General features: G+C 41.1%; 1 protein-coding gene across 4 annotated transcripts in view; it reads left to right on the top strand.

Annotated features, from left to right (window-relative positions):
• ctif (CBP80/20-dependent translation initiation factor) overlaps nucleotides 1–18,399 on the top strand; it is a 253,655-nt gene that overhangs the window by 158,475 nt on the left and 76,781 nt on the right. For all 4 annotated transcript variants that reach the window (XM_043717817.2, XM_043717988.2, XM_043717902.2 and 1 more), the window contains one exon: nucleotides 10,545–10,621. In XM_043717817.2, the coding sequence (XP_043573752.2) occupies nucleotides 10,545–10,621 (77 nt within the window). The remainder of the gene's footprint in view (nucleotides 1–10,544; nucleotides 10,622–18,399) is intronic.

Raw genomic sequence — 18,399 nt, 5'->3', positions numbered from 1 at the left:
GTCTATGGATTTCCTGAGACAAACATCTCTTCTTAGCACAGTGTTTGATATTGTATCTCCATAGTTTTACCAGACCATAAGGATGCTCTCTCATTAGAGAGAGATGACTGGTGTGATTTAACCAGAGGACCACCAAATCTCAGGAGAAAGTTGAGGAGACGAGTCCTTATGGTAACCTTAGCCAGTATGGGAATTGAACTCGCGCTGTTGAAGTTACACTGCTTCGCAAACCAGTCATCCAATCATCTGAGGTAAACCAACCTCCATACTTGCATAGTGTCAGCAGCTTGAAAGACAATTTTTGTCCCCAGAATGGGCATCTAACTTGAACAGGGAATTGGTTCTGCATTCTTCTGTTCCTTAACATTCTAGTCTTCTGTAGCACCATGAATCCCAGTCTTCTGATTTTACATTATATTACAAATTCACTGTTTATTTCTAGGACAGTATGTGGTGCAGTGCATTTTATAATAGGAAAAGTGAATCAAGAGTACGGAAATCAGTATTATTTTCTTTGTATTATGAAAATGCATTCAGTGCGACCAGTTGGCACATGATTTCGACAAGGTCATTAGGATTCTGCGTGGGAATGCAGGAGGAGGAAGCAAGAGAAGCCAGGTTATTAGAACGAAACAAGTATCAAAGGGTTGGTGTAAAAATTCTAGCTAGTTTGGAGCCAATAAGTCTAGGTAAGATTGGGCCCTATCTGATGTTAGATTGTGTGCCCCATGATACAAATATCACATGACAATAATCTGATTGTCTGCCAAGAACTCACTTGTCTTGTTTGCAGACATCAGTGGATATCCTCTCATGAAAAGTGTTTAGACATATAGCTTGTTTATACCTTTAACCAATAAGAAAAACAGGAAGAACACAAGTTGATTTTTGTTCTGTTTTCTGAAACAGAATGATTTTGATTTCTATTCCTTTCATGGAATGTCAGCAACATGGTCAAATTGTTGCCCATCCCTAATTTATCTTAAAATCAGGGGCCAGTTCAGAGTCAACCACATTGCTGTGGGTCTGGAGTCTGACCAGGTAAGGGCAATATATTACCTTCCCTAAAGAATAGTTGTGAGTCAGATAGACTTTCACAACAATCTATGATAGTGTTTTATTGGTGAGACCAGCTTTCAGTTGAACTAATTAATTTAAATTCCACAAGCTGCCTTGGAATTGGCCCATGTGCCCACAGGGCATTTGGCTGGGCTTCTGTATTGTTACCACTATCTGACATTACCAATACCCTATGATCTCAGGAAATCTGGCACTCCTTATCATATTGATGTCCCTCTTAACAAAATTAGTTCAGAACAATTTCTTACCATGCTTGACATTAGCTCAGTAATTTAAGTTGTTAATATCAGTTGAAGTGGGCATGTACCCAGCTAATTGTATGCTGTCTCATAATCATTTGCTGCCTGTTATGTTTCGTTGATGCAGTCAGTATATTCAGTGAAATGACAGCCACGTGAAGCATGTTATTATCATGAACTATTCTCCATGCCAATTTCAAATCACATTCCAAATCATGTTTTACTGAAAATCCCTCGTGAATGCAGTGTTGTGAAAGTTGGCTGTGGGTTGTTTCAAAGAGAAAGGGCTGGCGAGTGAGCTTGTTTGTTTCTGGAACTCAAATGTAACTCATTGGCAGTCATCCCCAATTTCTATAAGGGTTAAAGGAAGGCTGTTTGCTGAAGCAGTTCCTTCACAGTGACAATAGTATTTCCTTAATAATGTATGTGCGTTACTGCAGTATCCTCTGTGTAGGAAATGGAACTAATTATAGACCTTTAGTCTGAAGACTAAGAGTCCGGAATCTCTGGAATTGAAATTAACATTTTTTTCCTGGTTGTTTATGACCTATTCTGGGGGTTTTCTCTTCTCTTCTCCTGTTGTTCATTGTCTCTCCTATACCCTGTAGCCCTAGATCTTACTCTTGGTATTTTTCTGTCTCGTTCCCTCATTCCTTTGCTAATTTATTCTCTCCACCCCTTTTCTCTCTCTCTCGCGCTCTCTCTCTCTCTCTCTCTCTCTCTCTCTCACACTCTCTCTCTCTCTCTCTCTCTCTCTCTCTCTCTCTCCCTCAACTTTCTCTCTCTCTCTCTCTCTCTCTCTCTCTCCCTCCTCAACTTGCACTCTCTCTCTCTCCCCTCAACTTGCGCGTTCTGTCTATCTCTCCCCTCAACTTGCGCTTTCTCTTTCTCTCTCCCCTCAACTTGCGTTCTCTCTCTCTCTGTCCCCTCAACTTGCTCTCTCTCTCTGTCCCCTCAACTTGCGCTTTCTCTCTCTCTCTCCTTAACTTTCGCTTTCTCTCCTCAACTTTCTCTCTCTCTCTTTCTCTCCTCAACTTTCTCTCTCTTCCCACACTTTTCCGTCTTCCCCACTTTCACCATTTCTTTCCCTGTTCTCCAACCCCCCCATTTCTTTGCCTGTCCCCTCCCATCCGCATTTCCCATTTCTTTCCCTTTTTCACCCCATTTTATTTCCCTCTTATCGCTAGTTTTCTTGCTTCCTCACCCTTCCCATTCTCTTTCCCCTTTCCTTTCTCTGGCTCTTCTTCCCACCTTTCTCTCACTCCTCCCCCTCCCCTTTTTCTCTCCCTCTCTCGCTTTCTCTCCCTCTCCCTTGTTTTTCTCTCCCTTTTCCCTATCATATCTCTCACTCTTCTTCTTGTTCCCTCTCACTGTCTTTGATTGACTCCATTTCTCTTTTTCTCTTATGAATTCAATGGAAGAAAGAAGCAACACTGTCAGCACAAAAGTTTTACTTCTCAAAAATTAAAATTGCTCTGTGGCAGATCCTATAAATCAAAGCATCATAAAATAGCTTCCACTGTCTCCATTATGTTGCAAAACTGTTGGCCTATTGGCACTGGATATGAGGATTTGACTGGATAGTTACAGTATTAGAACACAGCAAATGGCAAGAAACCTGGCAGAGGTGTTTTCCATCAACAATGTATCCTTTTGTTGGTTGAGACCAGATGAAACACTGTCATTCTGATTCTGATTATACAAAGAAAAATGTGGAATTTGGAGCTATATTTATGGAGTCTTAGAAATACACAGCACAGAAACAGAATCTTCGTTCCAACTCGTCCATGCCAACCATACATCCTAGATAAATCTAGTCCAATGTGCCAGCATTTGGCCCATATCCTTCTAAACCCTTTGTATTCGTATACCCATTCAGATGCCTTTTAAATGTAATTGTACCAGCCTCCACCATTTCCTCTGGCAGCTCATTCCATACACGTACCACCCTTTGTGAAAAAGTCGCCACTTAGGTCCCTTTTAAATCTTTCCCTCTCACCTTAAATCTATGCCCTCTAGTTTTTGACTCCCCCCACCCTGGGGAAAAGTCCTTGTCTATTTACCCTCTCCATGCCCTCATGATCTTATAAACTTTTATAAGGTCACCCCTCAGCCTCTGACACTCCAGAGAAAATAGCCCAACCTATTCAGTCTGGCTGTACAGCTCAAATACTCCAACCCAGGCAAAATCTTGTAAATCTTTTCTGAACCCTTTGAAGTTTCACAACATCCTTTCTATATCAGGGAGACCAAAATTGCACACAGTATTCTAAAAGTGGCCAAACCAATATCCTGTACAACTGCAACATCACATCCCAGCACTTACCAATAAAGGCACTTTGTTACAACAAAGGTTAAAGGGTGATTTGATGCAGTTGTTTAAAAATTAAAGTAGGATCTGACAGTGGATAGAAAAAGATTGTTTTAAATGGTTGACAGGTACAGAGTGAGAGGCCTTGGACCTAAAGTTTAGTGGAGGACAAGTTAGGATCGAGAAATAAGAAAAAAACAATGTAATATTGAAGATGAGTTATTAAATGTGTTAGTGATTGAAACAGAGATAGGTAGTATTAATATTTAAGAATGGTTAGAAACATGGTTGGTTAGAGTGGAGTATAGAAACAGGGTGTGCACATGGGATGAATACAACGATTTTATGTGGAGAAAATGGACTGATTGTAACCAAGTGGCCAGTCGTCATGTAATTTTCAGGTAATTCTATGGATGTGTTGAATTGAGAGCCTCTGATATGAACAGTTAGATAAGTAACTTGTTTAAAGTTTGACTAAATTATTTAGTCCACTTCTACTTGAATAGTGTAAACGTAACTCTAGTAGTTCAATATTTCCCAATATCCACCTGCACTGAAAACTGAGGGTGTTTATTTAATGTTTTGATCATATCTATATTTGCTACTGCAAACTCGTCTTTTTTCTATGAAGTGAAGTTAATGAATTCAGGACATGCAGGTAGACTGGGAGAATCAGGATGGTATTGGACCTCAAGAAAGAGATTTTGTGGAGTGCCTCCGAGATGGATTCTTAGAACAGCTGGTGCTGGAGCCTACCAGGGAGTAGGTAATTCTGGATCTGGTATTGTGCAACGAACCAGAATTGATCAGGGACCTCGAAGTGAAGGAGCCATTGGGAAGTAGTGACCATAATACAATCTGCAATTTGAGAGGGAGAGGGTACAATCGGAAGTGACAATATTTATGTTGAATAAAGGGAACTATGGAGCTATGAGGGAGGAGCTGGCCAAAGTTCAATGGTGCAATACCGTAGCAGGCTTGACTATGGAGGAACAATGGCAGATATTTCTCTGTATAATGCAGAAGATGCAGGATCAGTTCATTCCAAAAAGGAAGAAAGATCCTAGGAGGAGGCATGGGTGGCCGTGGCTGACGAGGGAAGTTAAGAAACATATAAAGTCAAAAGAGAAAAAGTATAAAATAGCAAAGATAAGTGGGAAAATGGAGGACTGGGAAGCTTTTAAAGAACAACATAGGATTACTAAGAAGGAAATACGCAGAGAAAAAATGAGGTACGAAGGTAAACTGGCCAATAATATAAAGGAGGATAGTAAAAGCTTTTTTAGGTATGTGAAAGGCAAAAAAATGGTTAAGACTAAAATTGGGCCCTTGAAGACAGAAACAGGGGAATATATTACGGGGAACAAAGAAATGGCAGAAGAATTGAATTGGTACTTCAGATCTGTGTTCACTGGGGAAGACACAAGCAATCTCCCAGAGGTAACAGTGGCTGAAGGACCTGAATCGAAGGGAATTTATATTTGCCAGGAATTCGTGTTGGAGAGACTGTTAGGTCTGAAGGCTGATAATTCCCCGGGGCCTGATGGTCTACATCCCAGGGTACTGAAGGAGGTGGCTCTAGAAATCGTGGATGTGTTGGTGATTATTTTCCAGAGTTCGATAGATTCAGGATCAGTTCCTGAGGATTGGAGGGTGGCTAATGTTATACCACTTTTTAAGAAAGGTGGGAGGGAGAAAGCAGGAAATTATAGACCAGTTAGTCTGACCTCAGTGGTGGGAAAGATGCTGGAGTCTATTATAAAGGATGAAATTACAACACATCTGGATAGTAGTAACAGGATAGGTCAGAGTCAGCATGGATTTATGAAGGGGAAATCATGCTTGACTAATCTTCTGGAATTTTTTTAGGATGTAACTCTGAACATGGACGAAGGAGATCAGTAGATGTAGTGTATCTGGACTTTCAGAAAGCTTTTGATAAAGTCCCACACAGGAGGTTAGTGAGCAAAATTAGGGCGCATGGTATCGGGGCAAAGTACTAGATTGGATTGAAAGTTGGTTGGCTAATAGGAAACAAAGGGTAGTGATAAACGGCTCCATTTCGGAATGGCAGGCAGTGACCAGTGGGGTGCCGCAGGGATCAGTGCTGGGACCGCTGCTTTTTACAATATATGTTAATGATATAGAAGATGGTATTAGTAATAACATTAGCAAATTTGCTGATGATCCTAAGCTGGGTGGCAGGGTGAAATGTGATGAGGATGTTAGGAGATTACAGGGTGACCTGGACAAGTTAGGTGAGTGGTCAGATGCATGGCAGATGCAGTTTAATGTGGATAAATGTATGGTTATCCACTTTGGTGGCAAGAACAGGAAGGCAGATTACTACCTAAATGGAATCAATTTAGGTAAAGGGGCAGTACAAAGAGATCTGGGTGTTCTTGTACACCAGTCAATGAAGGCAAGCATGCAGGTACAGCAGGTAGTGAAGAAGACTAATAGCATGCTGGCCTTCATAACAAGAGGGATTGAGTATAGAAGCAAAGAGGTCCTTCTGCAGCTGTACAGGGCCCTGGTGAGACCACACCTGGAGTATTGTGTGCAGTTCTGGTCTCCAAATTTAAGGAAACACATTCTGGCTATTGAGAGAGTGCAGCGTAGGTTCACGAGGTCAATTCCTGGAAAGGCGGGACTACCTTACCCTGAAAGAGTGGAGCAACTGGGCTTGTATACCATTTAGTTTCGAAGACTGAGAAGGGATCTGATTGAGACAAATAAGACTATTAAAGGATTGGACACTCTGGAGGCAGGAAGCATGTTTCCGCTGATGAATGAGTGCCGAACCAGAGGACACAGCTTAAAAATACGGGGTAGACCATTTAGGACAGAGATGAGGAGAAACTTCTTCACCCAGAGAGTGGTGGCTGTGTGGAATGCTCGGCCCCAGAGGGCAGTGGAGGCTCAGTCTCTGGATTCATTTAAGAAAGAGTTGGATAGAGCTCTCAAGGATTGTGGAATCAAGGGTTATGGAGATAAGGCAGGAACAGGATACTGATTAAGGATGATCAGCCATGATCATATTGAATGGTGGTGCAGGCTCGAAGGGCAGAATGGCCTACTCCTGCACGTATTGTCTATTGTCTATTGACATAGTAAATAGATGACCATAAGGTTTTGTTTTAAAAAAATGGAAGATTACTTTAGGAATGAAAGGCTTGAGAGAGGCGGGCTGCTCTGAACATTTAGATTAGATTACATTACAGCGTGGAAACAGGCCCTTCGGCCCAACAAGTCCACACCGACCCGTCGAAGCGCAACCCACCCATGCCCCTACATTTACCTCTTACCTAACACTACGGGCAATTTAGCATGGCCAATTCACCTGACCTGCACATCTTTGGACTGTGGGAGGAAACCGGAGCACCCGGAGGAAACCCACGCAGACACGGGGAGAACGTGCAAACTCCACACAGTCAGTCGCCTGAGGCGGGAATTGAACTCGGATCTCAGGCGCTGTGAGGCAGCAGTGCTAACCACCGTGCCACCCACCCTGGGAAAAAAAATCTGAGTGCAATGATCTTGAACATGGTGAAGATCCAGTAGGAAGAACATGTGGGTTAATGTACTTGGAAAATTACTCTGAAAAGCCTGCATACTCTAGTGGGGTGCAGTTGGGGAGCATGAGGAGTTGTTGGTTAATTGGACTACGTGTTAAATCCTGGATACTCGGGCAATCATTGAAATATTGATTGTATCGAAGTGTGCAGCTTGGGTTAGATGTCTGTTATCTGGAAACCGACTTTGTATAAACAGAAATAGATGGTATGAAGTTGCTTGGTAGCGAAGCTCTCTGGGCTCCAATCTTCCAGCGGAGCTGTTCAGCTGGATCGTGCTTCTAGCTCTTAATTTCCTAAGTCACCGATATCCAGTTTCTCATCTGAGCAGCTATTCTCGATTGTGAGCAGTGCGTGTTTATAAGATGTTTGACTATATAGAAGTAATCACTGTTGAGTCCAGTTCTGTGCCAAACCAATGTCCATGTTCTTCAAGGAGGAATCACTGGATTATTGTACTGAGTAACAGTGATGGTTTCCGTTTACTAGCGCAGAATCTTCAATATTTCCTTCCATGACTTTGGCGTCAAATTTTATTTAATAATGCTTCTGTGAAGCAATTTGAAATGTTTTACAGCTTTTAAGGTGCTATGTAAATACAAGTTCTTGATGTTGCATCCATTGAAGCATCAGCGAGAAGATTCCTGTGTTTGTTTCGGTATTACAATGTAATTCCTGAAAATGTATAGTTCCAAAACTATCAAGTAATGTTTTCCTTTTCCCAGCAATGTTCAGGTAATCCAAAGCAGCTAAATTATAGAGACTTCAACCACAGTTTGAACACTTTTACCCACCATCATACCTTTTCAGCTGTATTGAGGTGTAGCCTAGGAAAAAATAAAAATGTTCAAATACTTAAAACTTTAGTGACGAATTTTATAATGTGGTCTGTTATGATTGAACTATTTGAAGCTAGATAGGGTGAAAGGAATAAATAACATTGGAGAGAGTATGATAAGAAGAGGTTCATGTGGAGCATAAATACGGAAACAGACTTTGAGTCAAATGTTCTGTTTCTGTGCTCAAACACTTTAGTTAATCCTATGGAAAAAACTTAACCTAAATACAAAGTTATGACCTACATCGTAACACAGGAACGCAGTGCAAGCTTTAAAGGAACCTTCCAAGAAAGCTCATAATGTAGAGAACAAGGTGAAATTATTAACTTGGTAGTGTTCGGAAGGAAATATTTTGCAGACATACTTCCTCTAATTGTTCAGTGTAGGTTCCGCAGTATGTGAATTGTCTCCATTGGGTTTTCTCTTGATATTGATGTGGTCTATGCTGCAGAATACAAGACTGAAGAGGTTTGGAAATCGTGACCTTGTTTCCAAACAATCAAGAGCGTCCGCTTTAATGCTGCTTTCTTTGCCAGTGCATACGAGCCCATTCGCATGTCATTCAGAGAACACTGTTGCCTTGCTTCCTGAAATAGTAGCTGCAGTAAGGAGTTAAGAGCATACAAAATTGGAGCAGGAGTAGGCTACACAGCCCTTTGAGCCTATCCCACTATTCAGTGGGAGAGTGGCTGATCTTTAACCTTGACCTCACCTTCTGACCCAACTCCTACATCCTAAGTTCAAAAATGAGTATGCCCAAAGACTGAACATCTGCAGAACTCTGAAGTAAGGAATTCCAAAAAAAAGGGAGAGCAATATTAACTTAATGGATCAGGACCCAGAGCACAAAATTGCTTAGAATCTGACAAGAGCCAGATGTTTTAAGCATGCAAAATCATGCACCTTAACATCAGACATCAAACTGATTCAAGGCAATCTTCATTTGAGGTTAAGAGTCATTTTGTATGCACTTTATTTGCCCAGAGTAACGTCAGTGTCTTCCAGTGGTATGCAAGCTGCATACGCCTCTTGTAGTAATGTATAAATATTTAAACTTAACCTTGCTTTCTTCAATTAATCTTCATTAGGCAGAGGTGTGCGTGAATATTCTTCTCTTTGAACATCAACATACTATATGTTTTAAAGAATGCCTCATAAAGTCAGTATAATGCCCTATCTTGACAGTATCACTGATGAAATAACTTCACAGAGGCTCTTTATTTACACGTGCATAGAACTTAACACTGGGCCAGCTCTCAGAGTGAACAGAACCTTTGACACTCCTGTTTATATCTGTCAGCCAGGGCTCCCTGATTGGGATTAACAACCCCAATCAGGGAACTCATATTCTCTGAGGTCCACCTGGCTGACATTGTTGCAATCACTACAACTGGGGTGCAGCGGAGAGAGCGTTAACCTGTCACTGATAAGGCACAATAATCCCTGGTACAGGAATAGGCCTATGATTTTTCTCTATTCCACATTGTTCTATGAATCTGGAAACATCAATGAAAGCATTTAGTTTGATTTTGCATCTCACCATTCTGTACAATGACACAGAACATCTAATGCAATGATCAAAAATAAAGCTTTGAACATAAGGTGCAGTAGCAGAAGTAGGCATTCAGCCCAATGAGTCTGCTGCACAATTCAATAAGATCATTGCTGATTTGAAGATCCTCAACTCTACTCTTCTGCTTTTCCCCCATAATCCTTGATTCCCTTATTGATTAAAAGTCTGTCTCACCTTTGAATATATTTAACAACCCAGCCTTGTCAGAATTTCACAGATACACTAACCACTGAGAGAAGAAATTCCTCCTCATCGCGCTCTTAAATTTGCAAACCCCATTCTGAGATGATGCCCTCTGGTCCTAGGCTCTCCCACAGGGAAAAATACATTTCACAATTACCTTGTCAAGCCCCCTAAGAAACTTTTGGATTTCAGTAAGGTCACTTTTTTAATATATTCCAAGAAGTGCAGGCCCAACCTAGTCAACCTCTCCTCTTAAAATGGTCCCTGTATACCTGATATTAGCCTAGTGAACCTTCTCTCGACTGCCTCTTACACTGCCTCTATCTTGCCTTAGATAAGGGGCTCAAAACTGTTGCAGTATCCCAGAAGTGGTCTGAGTAGTACCTGAATAGTTTTAATAGATAGCTTCTAACCTGTACTGTGAATTCACTGGCGGGATGGTGAGTATGGCTCAGTGGAGTGGTGTAAAAACAAAATACAATGCTCTAAATGTAAGTATTTATTTGGCAGCATAGAGAAATGTTTGTGCAGCTTCTAACTTGTGCTTCACCCTGACCACTGAGCACTGGATGTATATTTCAATGCAGCACTGCCACTTCACATCCCGAGGTGGGACTTGAACCCAGACTTTCTGGCCCAAAGATAGGGATGCCATCTCTGCAGCACGAGAGCCTCTCTGCAGTCTGTGTTTACTCTCTACACACAGCCACCTTTTAACAAGCAGACTTGTTTGGTTTCTTCCAGGTATATCAGCCATTGTCTAATGAAGCTGAAATCGCACAAACTAAAAAGCTGTTTCGGAGGCGACGGAACGACCGGAGGTGAGTCTGGTACCACTGATCGTCATGGCAACTTGAGCTGGATTAGAATCTCACTTATCTTGTAGGTTTGACAGTTTTAGTTCTTCAATTTTTCTTTTTTATAAAACCTAATTGGATCCGTATCCAAAACAATAACCATGTGTGTTATCCCAGTTAAGCTGAAAATGTTAGCTTTTTATTAAACATCATCTGATTCTGGTTGGTATAGCAAATATTTTACAGTTCAGCTTGCTTTCCCAAGGAACAGTATTTTTTGCTTGTGAATTTTATTCTATGCCATTTTCAGGGTTTAGTTTTTGTTTTGTGCTTAAGAATGTGAAAGGTTTTTGTAGGAGAATTAAACAACACCTCCCTTTCAGCGAACTAATAAGTAACCTGTCCCAACAATAGTCCCAAGAGCTGGATTGACACTGAACATAACTCACATTACAATCCATACAATAGGATGAGGAGGCCCATGCTGCAGCTGTCACTGAAGAGGAGAAGGAGAAAATGGGATTAAAAAGCAGCAATCACCTGCTCCCAGTCGTTCCCACATCTGGTCCCTGTACAAACTAGAGCTTTTAATTTGTAACTTACTTAATTATTTTCTTTCCCCTCCAGTAATCTTACTGCAATGCACCATGACTGGTGGAGAGGGTAGTCTGTGCACCTGCTCCTAGGCCTCTTCCAATACTGGTCTGAAGCCAGCAGCTGGAAGGTGAGTGAGGGTGTTCTTGGGGTGACTTCCTCTGATTTGTTCCTCCTCTATTCCTCCGTAGGAAGTATCCCTGGCCTCCATGTAGCGCCACCCCTCCCTGGAGGTGAATGAACTTCCATATTACTGTTCCTTAGTACCTTGTGCACGTCGGCGCAATTGTTTGTAGCAGACCTCAAGCCTTACAGCCAGTAGGAAGTGTTCCCCCTTTTAATTTCTTCTTGTTCCCATTCCTTGATGTGATCTGGGATCTGGTCACAGCTCAGTCATTTGAATGATCTGTTTAACTGTCAAACTTGCAAGAGGTGATGGTGCGAAATATTTGGATCTTTCCAACATGTAAGGCACTAACAGTAGAACTTTATATTTAAAAAATGCTTTGCATCACCTCTGTAGCTTGGAGCTTTTCAGTTCACCCTTTTACCTTTCCCTGTCTTTCATTGCACATCAACTTCCCCTTTGTCACTAATAACCCAAGTTTAAATGTTTCTTAATCTTTATGATTTATATTTGGAACGTTAGTGATTAGGTTAACTATTGTGAATTAATAGTGTGTAAAACTTTGTTGACCATGTCTAGTTAGTTTTGTTGTTAAGAGTTTTATTGCAAGGAAATGATTCAGGTATGTTATTTTTGTTTGAACACATCAATGTATAGAATTTTAGGACCGTTACAACATAGAAAGAGACAATTTAATCTTGTGTGTTTATACCAGTTCACTGCAAGATCAAGTCATTTCATCTCCCTCCCTTGCCTTTTCCTGCACGTTTGTGATTCATTTTGAAAATAATTGCAACATTTTCTTTGCTTTTGTTGCCAGTTTGCACTATGCATCTGGAACTTGTGACTAGCAGAGACCAAAATAAAAGGTGCTGAGCTTAATTCCTTGGTTTTGATGGAGCTCAGTAAACCTATCCTTACAAAATGGTGATCTGTTGTTAAATGTGGAGAAGGTGCTTTTGTATTTTTAATGAAATTATTTTTTCAGTTTTTTTTATTGACGCTGTGCAGCGAGTATGAAGAAAGATAACAGACAGGCTGTAGAAGATAACGTAGTGGGTGGAAAGGAATCAAGCATTACCCATAGTAATCTTTTCCTGTTTGTGCATAATGCTGCTGCCTATTATTCCTCCTGTTGTGTGTTATACGGAGGATTGTATTTCATTTGGTATTAGGAAGAAAACAAATTAATTGTCTAAGTTTTAAACTAAACAATTTCACCAACCATCAGCAGTTCCTAGAAAAACAGAATTGAGTTACCAACATTTTGCAAAATGTTTGGTCCGTTCATTGAAAGACTTGTGTAATTTGTTCAAGCTGTAGAAACAAGCGATCATAATTTCTGGTTAGTTATTTGCATGCATTTTAACCGTTAGCTTATGATTTGTTCATTTTTAAATTTGCTCATTTGAGGCTAAAGGCTCTGCCCCAGGAACTGGAAAATGAAGCTACATATCCTCCTTTTGTTTACTCACAGGATGTGGGCATTGCTGCCTGCGTCGCCATGTTTCAGTCATACCTAGTTGCCCTTGAGAAGGTGATAGTGAGCTGCTTCCTTGAGTTTACTTGGTGTATATATATTCACAGTGCTATTAACGAGGGAGTTCCGGGATTTTGACCCAGTAACACTGAAGGAACAATGATATATTTCCAAGTCAGAATGGTGTGTGGCTTAGAGGGAAACTTGTAGGTGATGGTGTTCCTATTTATCTACTGTCATTGCCCCTATTGGATGGTACTGGTTGTGAATTTGGAAGGACTAGTGCTATTTAAACATAGTGTTGTTGGAGCTACATGCATCCAGACAAATGGGGAGTATTCCATCACACTCCTGACTTGTGCCTTGTGGACAGCTTTGGAGGCCAGGAGGTAAGTTATTCACCGCAGTATTCCTAACCTCTGACCTGCTGTTGTAGCCACTGTGGTGATGTGGCAAGTCTGGTTGAGTTTCTGATCAATGATAACACCCCCCCTCCTCCTCAACATGTTATTAGTGGGGGATTCAATGATGGTATTGCTACTGAAAATCAGGGGGCAAAGGCCAGACTCTCTTGTTAGAGATGGTCATTGCCAGTCACGAGTGTCATAAATGTTGCTTGCCACTTGTCAACCTAAGCCTGGATATTGTCTAGATCTTGTTGCATTTGAACATAGACTGTGTCTGAGGTGCCATGAATGGTGCCAAACATTACTCAGTCATCGGTGAATTTTTGACCTTATGATGGAGGGACGATAATTGATGAAGCAATTGAAGATGCTTGGGCTCAAGGCCACTACCTTGAGAAACTCCTGCAGAGATGTCCTGGAGCTGAGATGACTGACCTGAAAAAATCACAAGCATGTTCATTTGTGTCAGCTGTGATTTCAACTCACATACAGTTTTCCCTTGCTCATCTCTAAATTGCCCAGATGCTCGTTAGGAGTCAACCACATTGCTATGGGTCCGGAGTCCCGTGTAAGCCAGTCCAGGTAAGGACAGCAGCTTCTTTTCCTAATTCGTGAACCAGATAGATTTTTCTGACAATCCAATGGTTTCATGGCCCTTGTTAGAATCTTAATGAAAGGCATGTTAGTGGGCATAGCCCAGTGGGGTGCCATGACAGGATTCAAGCCTGGGTCCCCACAACAGAACCTGGGTATCTGGATTAAAGGTCTAGTGATATTACCACTATGCTATCACCTCCCCAGAATCTAGTTTTGTTAGGGCTCCTTGATACTACATTTGGCCACATACGGCCTTAATGTCAGGGGCAACAATTCTCATCTCAGTCTGGAATTCAGCTCTTTTGTTCACATTTGAACCAAGGCTGTAATGAAGCCAGGGGCTGAGTGGCCTTGGTGGAACCCAAGCCGAGCATTAGTGAGCAGGATATTGTTGAGCAGGTGCTGCATGACAGTCCTGTTGATGACCCCTTTCATCACATTACTGATGATCAAAAGTAAGCTAATAATTGGCAAGGTAATTGGCTGGGTTGGATTTGTCCTGATTTTTATGCACAGTTCATACCTGGGCAATTTTCCACATTGTCAGGTAGATACTTCTGGCTGAAGATTGTTACAAATGCCTTTTTACACTGATGGGCTGGGCACGCCCATCATTGAGGATAGCGATATTTGTGGAGCCTTCTCCAGTGAATTGTTTAATTGTGCTCCACCATTTATGCAGTTTGATGAGGATGAGGTCAGATATGTTTTCCCTCTTGTATTCCTCGCCAGCTGCCAAAGACCTCTTTTGACCAGCTTGGTCCATATTAAGGAGCCTAAAGTTAAATGTGCATGCACTTCTGTGTTGATAAATCTATATCAAGAAAGTGTGAATGCACATTCTTTTTTTAAAAAGTTTGACTTTTCCAGGTTTTAAAAATTCTTATTGTGCCAAGCAAATGGGTGAAGGAGCAAAGATATTTCACATGTTCACTTCATTTTATGATTCAAGAAGGTTTAAGGTTGTTCTCTTTGTTTTATAAGTAGAACATGGAACAATGTTAGTGGCACTAAATTCTTTACTGGGGAGATGAGTTTAAGCACACCAACACAAGCAGTATTACTTCATGGCCAACATGTCTGCCATCTGTATTGTCAGCTAGGCTGTTTGCAACTGTCGTTATGGATCTGGTCTGGAATATATTGCGAAAGAACAAATATTTCTCCATAGCTTCAGAAATCTCAGCATTCCAGAATCAAATTCAGCCTCCAGATCCTGTTATTAATTCAATCAGTTATATCCATTCATTTGAAAACCTGTTCAGCATTGCACAGAAAGCTGAAAAAATTAGTGATGGTTCAAATTCTGACATGATTAATCTAATGACTGCTTGTACATGCCTAACAATTCCTCAGGATCCTTGTCTCTACCTTGATTCTTGTACTTTGGAAGTTAATTCATCCATGACTTGTGTGCCTTTGGTATGGTCACTTGAAGTAATTGTTGGTATCATTGATGGCCTTTGTGTAGCTGGTTCATTTTTGGAATGCATCAGGCTTTGCCAACAGGAATTGCCTCAGTACTTCCCCTCATAGTACCTGAGATACACAGTCACTTATTTAACTTATTTGACATATGTACAATGCTATTTACGACTGCTATAAGATAGCAAACAGTGTTGGTTGTGTAAATTAATTGCAGCTTGTTGATCTTATGTAAATCATCAGCTTTTTCCATTTGTCACAGTTAGGCAGGGCGTGCTAGAGCTAAGCTAACAGATCTAACTTGCTGATCTGAGCAGGAGCAACCATTCTCCTCAACAACTGAATGAGTGGCAAAAGGCCATTTCCATTCAGCACGTCAAAAGATTGAGAAATTCTGATGGGTTAGCTGCAGAGACACCAGAAAATAATTGTAAATGATAATCCAATTGAATTTTAAAAGCCAGTAGATTGTAGGAAGTGAAGGCTGAAGGGCTGAATTAAAAACAGATACCACCATAAATAATCAGAAGGCCTAGCAGCATCAGTGGAGAGTAACAGAGTTAATATTTCAGGTTGATGATGACCCGTTTTATACATCTTCTGCAATATTTTGCTTTGTAAGACTGAAGGGCTAATGGGTTTCACAATCTTAAGGATCTCGTAAAGTAGACTAAAAGCCAGCACATTGAGGATACAAAGTGGTAGTAGGAGAAAATTGTCTAACATATCAGACTTTATGTTGAGGAGGAGCAAGAGAAAGAGATTTAGAAAAGCTGTGATCATCCTCCCCATTAAATAGCAAGAAAGGTTGCTATTAAGAGGGTGTTGAAGGCCACAAGGAACAATTAAATCATCCATCAGGCCACAATTGCAATTATATCAGAATTCAGCAACAACAATTTGTATTGATATTATATTTTTAATCTAGTAAATTGTACTAGATTAAAATTGACAAAATATCTGACGTTGTACCTTGTAAGAAGACAGCACAACAGCTGAACAGGAGCTTGGTAAAAGAAGTAAATTTTTTTAGAGCAATAGAGAGTTTACGGCACGGACAGCTGAATGGATGTCCGTTAATTATGGAATGAAGGCCACGGTGGGCGGCACGGTGGTTGTGGGCGGCACGGTGTCCCAGTGGTTAGCACTGCTGCCTCACAGCGCCAGAGACCTGGGTTCAATTCCCGCCTCTGGCGACTGTCTGTGTGGAGTTTGCACGTTCTCCCCGTGTCTGCATGGGTTTCCTCCGGGTGCTCCGGTTTCCTCCCACAGTCCAAAGATGTGCAGGTCAGGTGAATTGGCCATACTAAATTGCCCGTAGTGTTAGGTAAGGGATAAATGTAGGGGTATGGGTGGGTTGCGCTTCGGCGGGTCGGTGTGGACTTGTTGGGCCGAAGGGCCTGTTTCCACACTGTAATGTAATCTAATCTAATCTAAAGGCAATTAGATTGAACAAAGGGCAGAATGGATCAAACATAGAAATTTCCCGAAGGTTGTAAGGTTGAGTTTTCGATATGGAGGGATTTGATCTCAGGACGAGAATTTTAAATTCGGAGCATTGCAGGAACAGTAGTCACTGTAGGGTGCTGGGTGAACAGGATTTAATGTGAATTACAATGTGGACAGCAAGGTTGTTTCAGCTCAACGATGTTTCCATTAGTAGAGTCTAGGACCCAAGGGCACAGCCTCAGAATGAAGGGACAACCATGTAGAACTGAAATGAGGAGGAATGTCTTCAGCCAAGAGGGTGGTTAACCTGTGAAACTTATTGCAGCAAAGGAATGTGGAAGCCAAGTCATTCAACGTATTTAAAACAGATATATAGGTTCTTGATTGGTAATGGTATCAAGGATTATGGGAAGAAGGCAGGAGAATGGGGTTGAGAAATGTATCAGCCATGATTGAATGGCAGAGTAGACTTAATGGGTCAAATGACCTAATTCTGCACCTTTTATGTTATGGTCTTATACCAAACACCTCTATACCCAAAACTCATTCCTGTGCCCGGGAATAATCTCACAGGGTTTTGGTATGGAATAAAATTAATGTTATTCCTTCTACTGTGAACAGAATAGCTTCATTACTTTTCAATGGAGAGGGAGCACGCTATTGGGGTACGCGAATGGAGCACCACCATGGGAGATATCTGTGAGCATCAGAGACACCATTATGAGTGAGAATGCCAAAAGGGTTGAAGCATAACACATAATTGGACAGGCCCTGCTCCTCACTGTCCCTCAACGTCCCTTCATACCCACCTTGAAATCCCGCCAACCTCTGGTTCTGGCAGAATTCTATCTCCTGGAATAAATACTACCTTATAAGTTAGGCATTACTAATGTCATGATGTGAGCATTTTAGTAGGTTAGATACTGGCCTTCCATTTCTCTGTTAGTTTTAAACTGTTAAATCGTTGTAACTTCACAAAGAAGCATTTTGGAAATCTTTTGAATTGAAGGTGTTGTGGGAGTGATGAATTGTAGCACCTAATGCTCTATATCCCAGTGTCCTTATAAAACTGAAAAGATGCTGCTCTATCTGCATAAAGAGGACTTACACCCAGTATTCAAAGTATATGAAAGTTATGGAGCAGTTCCGAGGTGCACTATATGAGAATGTGATGAGTTGAAAGTTAACTCTTTTCCTTCATCTAAATCCAGATTTCAGCAGCAGTGATCTAGGGATTTGTACCAAATCTTTTCCCAGATCTGGAGATGCCATTGTTGGACTGGGGTGTACAAAGTTAAGTTATAGTCCAACAGGTTTAATTGGAAGCACTAGCTTTCGAAGGGCCACTCCTTCACCAGGCGGTTGTGGAGGACACAATTGTAAGACACAAAATTTATAGCAAAGCTTTACAATGTGATGTAACTGAAATTATACATTGAAAAATACCTTGATTGTTTAAGTCTCTCATCTGTTAGAATGACCATGATAGTTTCACTTCTTTCGTATGTAAATCATAAAACTTTTTTAAAAAGTTACATTCTGAGGTTAACTTTAACAATTGGTGTCAGCGCAGATAAGATGTTGAGATGTTGAAGGTGTTAGCCCCCTGTGTTCCCTGTCTGTGCCACAAACACACACACACACACGCATATACGTTTGTGGGATGAATTTGTACTTGCAGAGTTACATTGTATTTTGCTCAAAAACTGCATGAATCCATGTG

This window comes from Chiloscyllium plagiosum, unplaced genomic scaffold (assembly GCF_037043375.1).
Source record: "Chiloscyllium plagiosum isolate Xiang-an unplaced genomic scaffold, Cpla_swu_hap1 HiC_scaffold_1, whole genome shotgun sequence".
NCBI classification, from domain to species: Eukaryota; Metazoa; Chordata; class Chondrichthyes; order Orectolobiformes; family Hemiscylliidae; genus Chiloscyllium; species Chiloscyllium plagiosum.
This window is presented reverse-complemented; position numbering and strand designations above follow the sequence as displayed.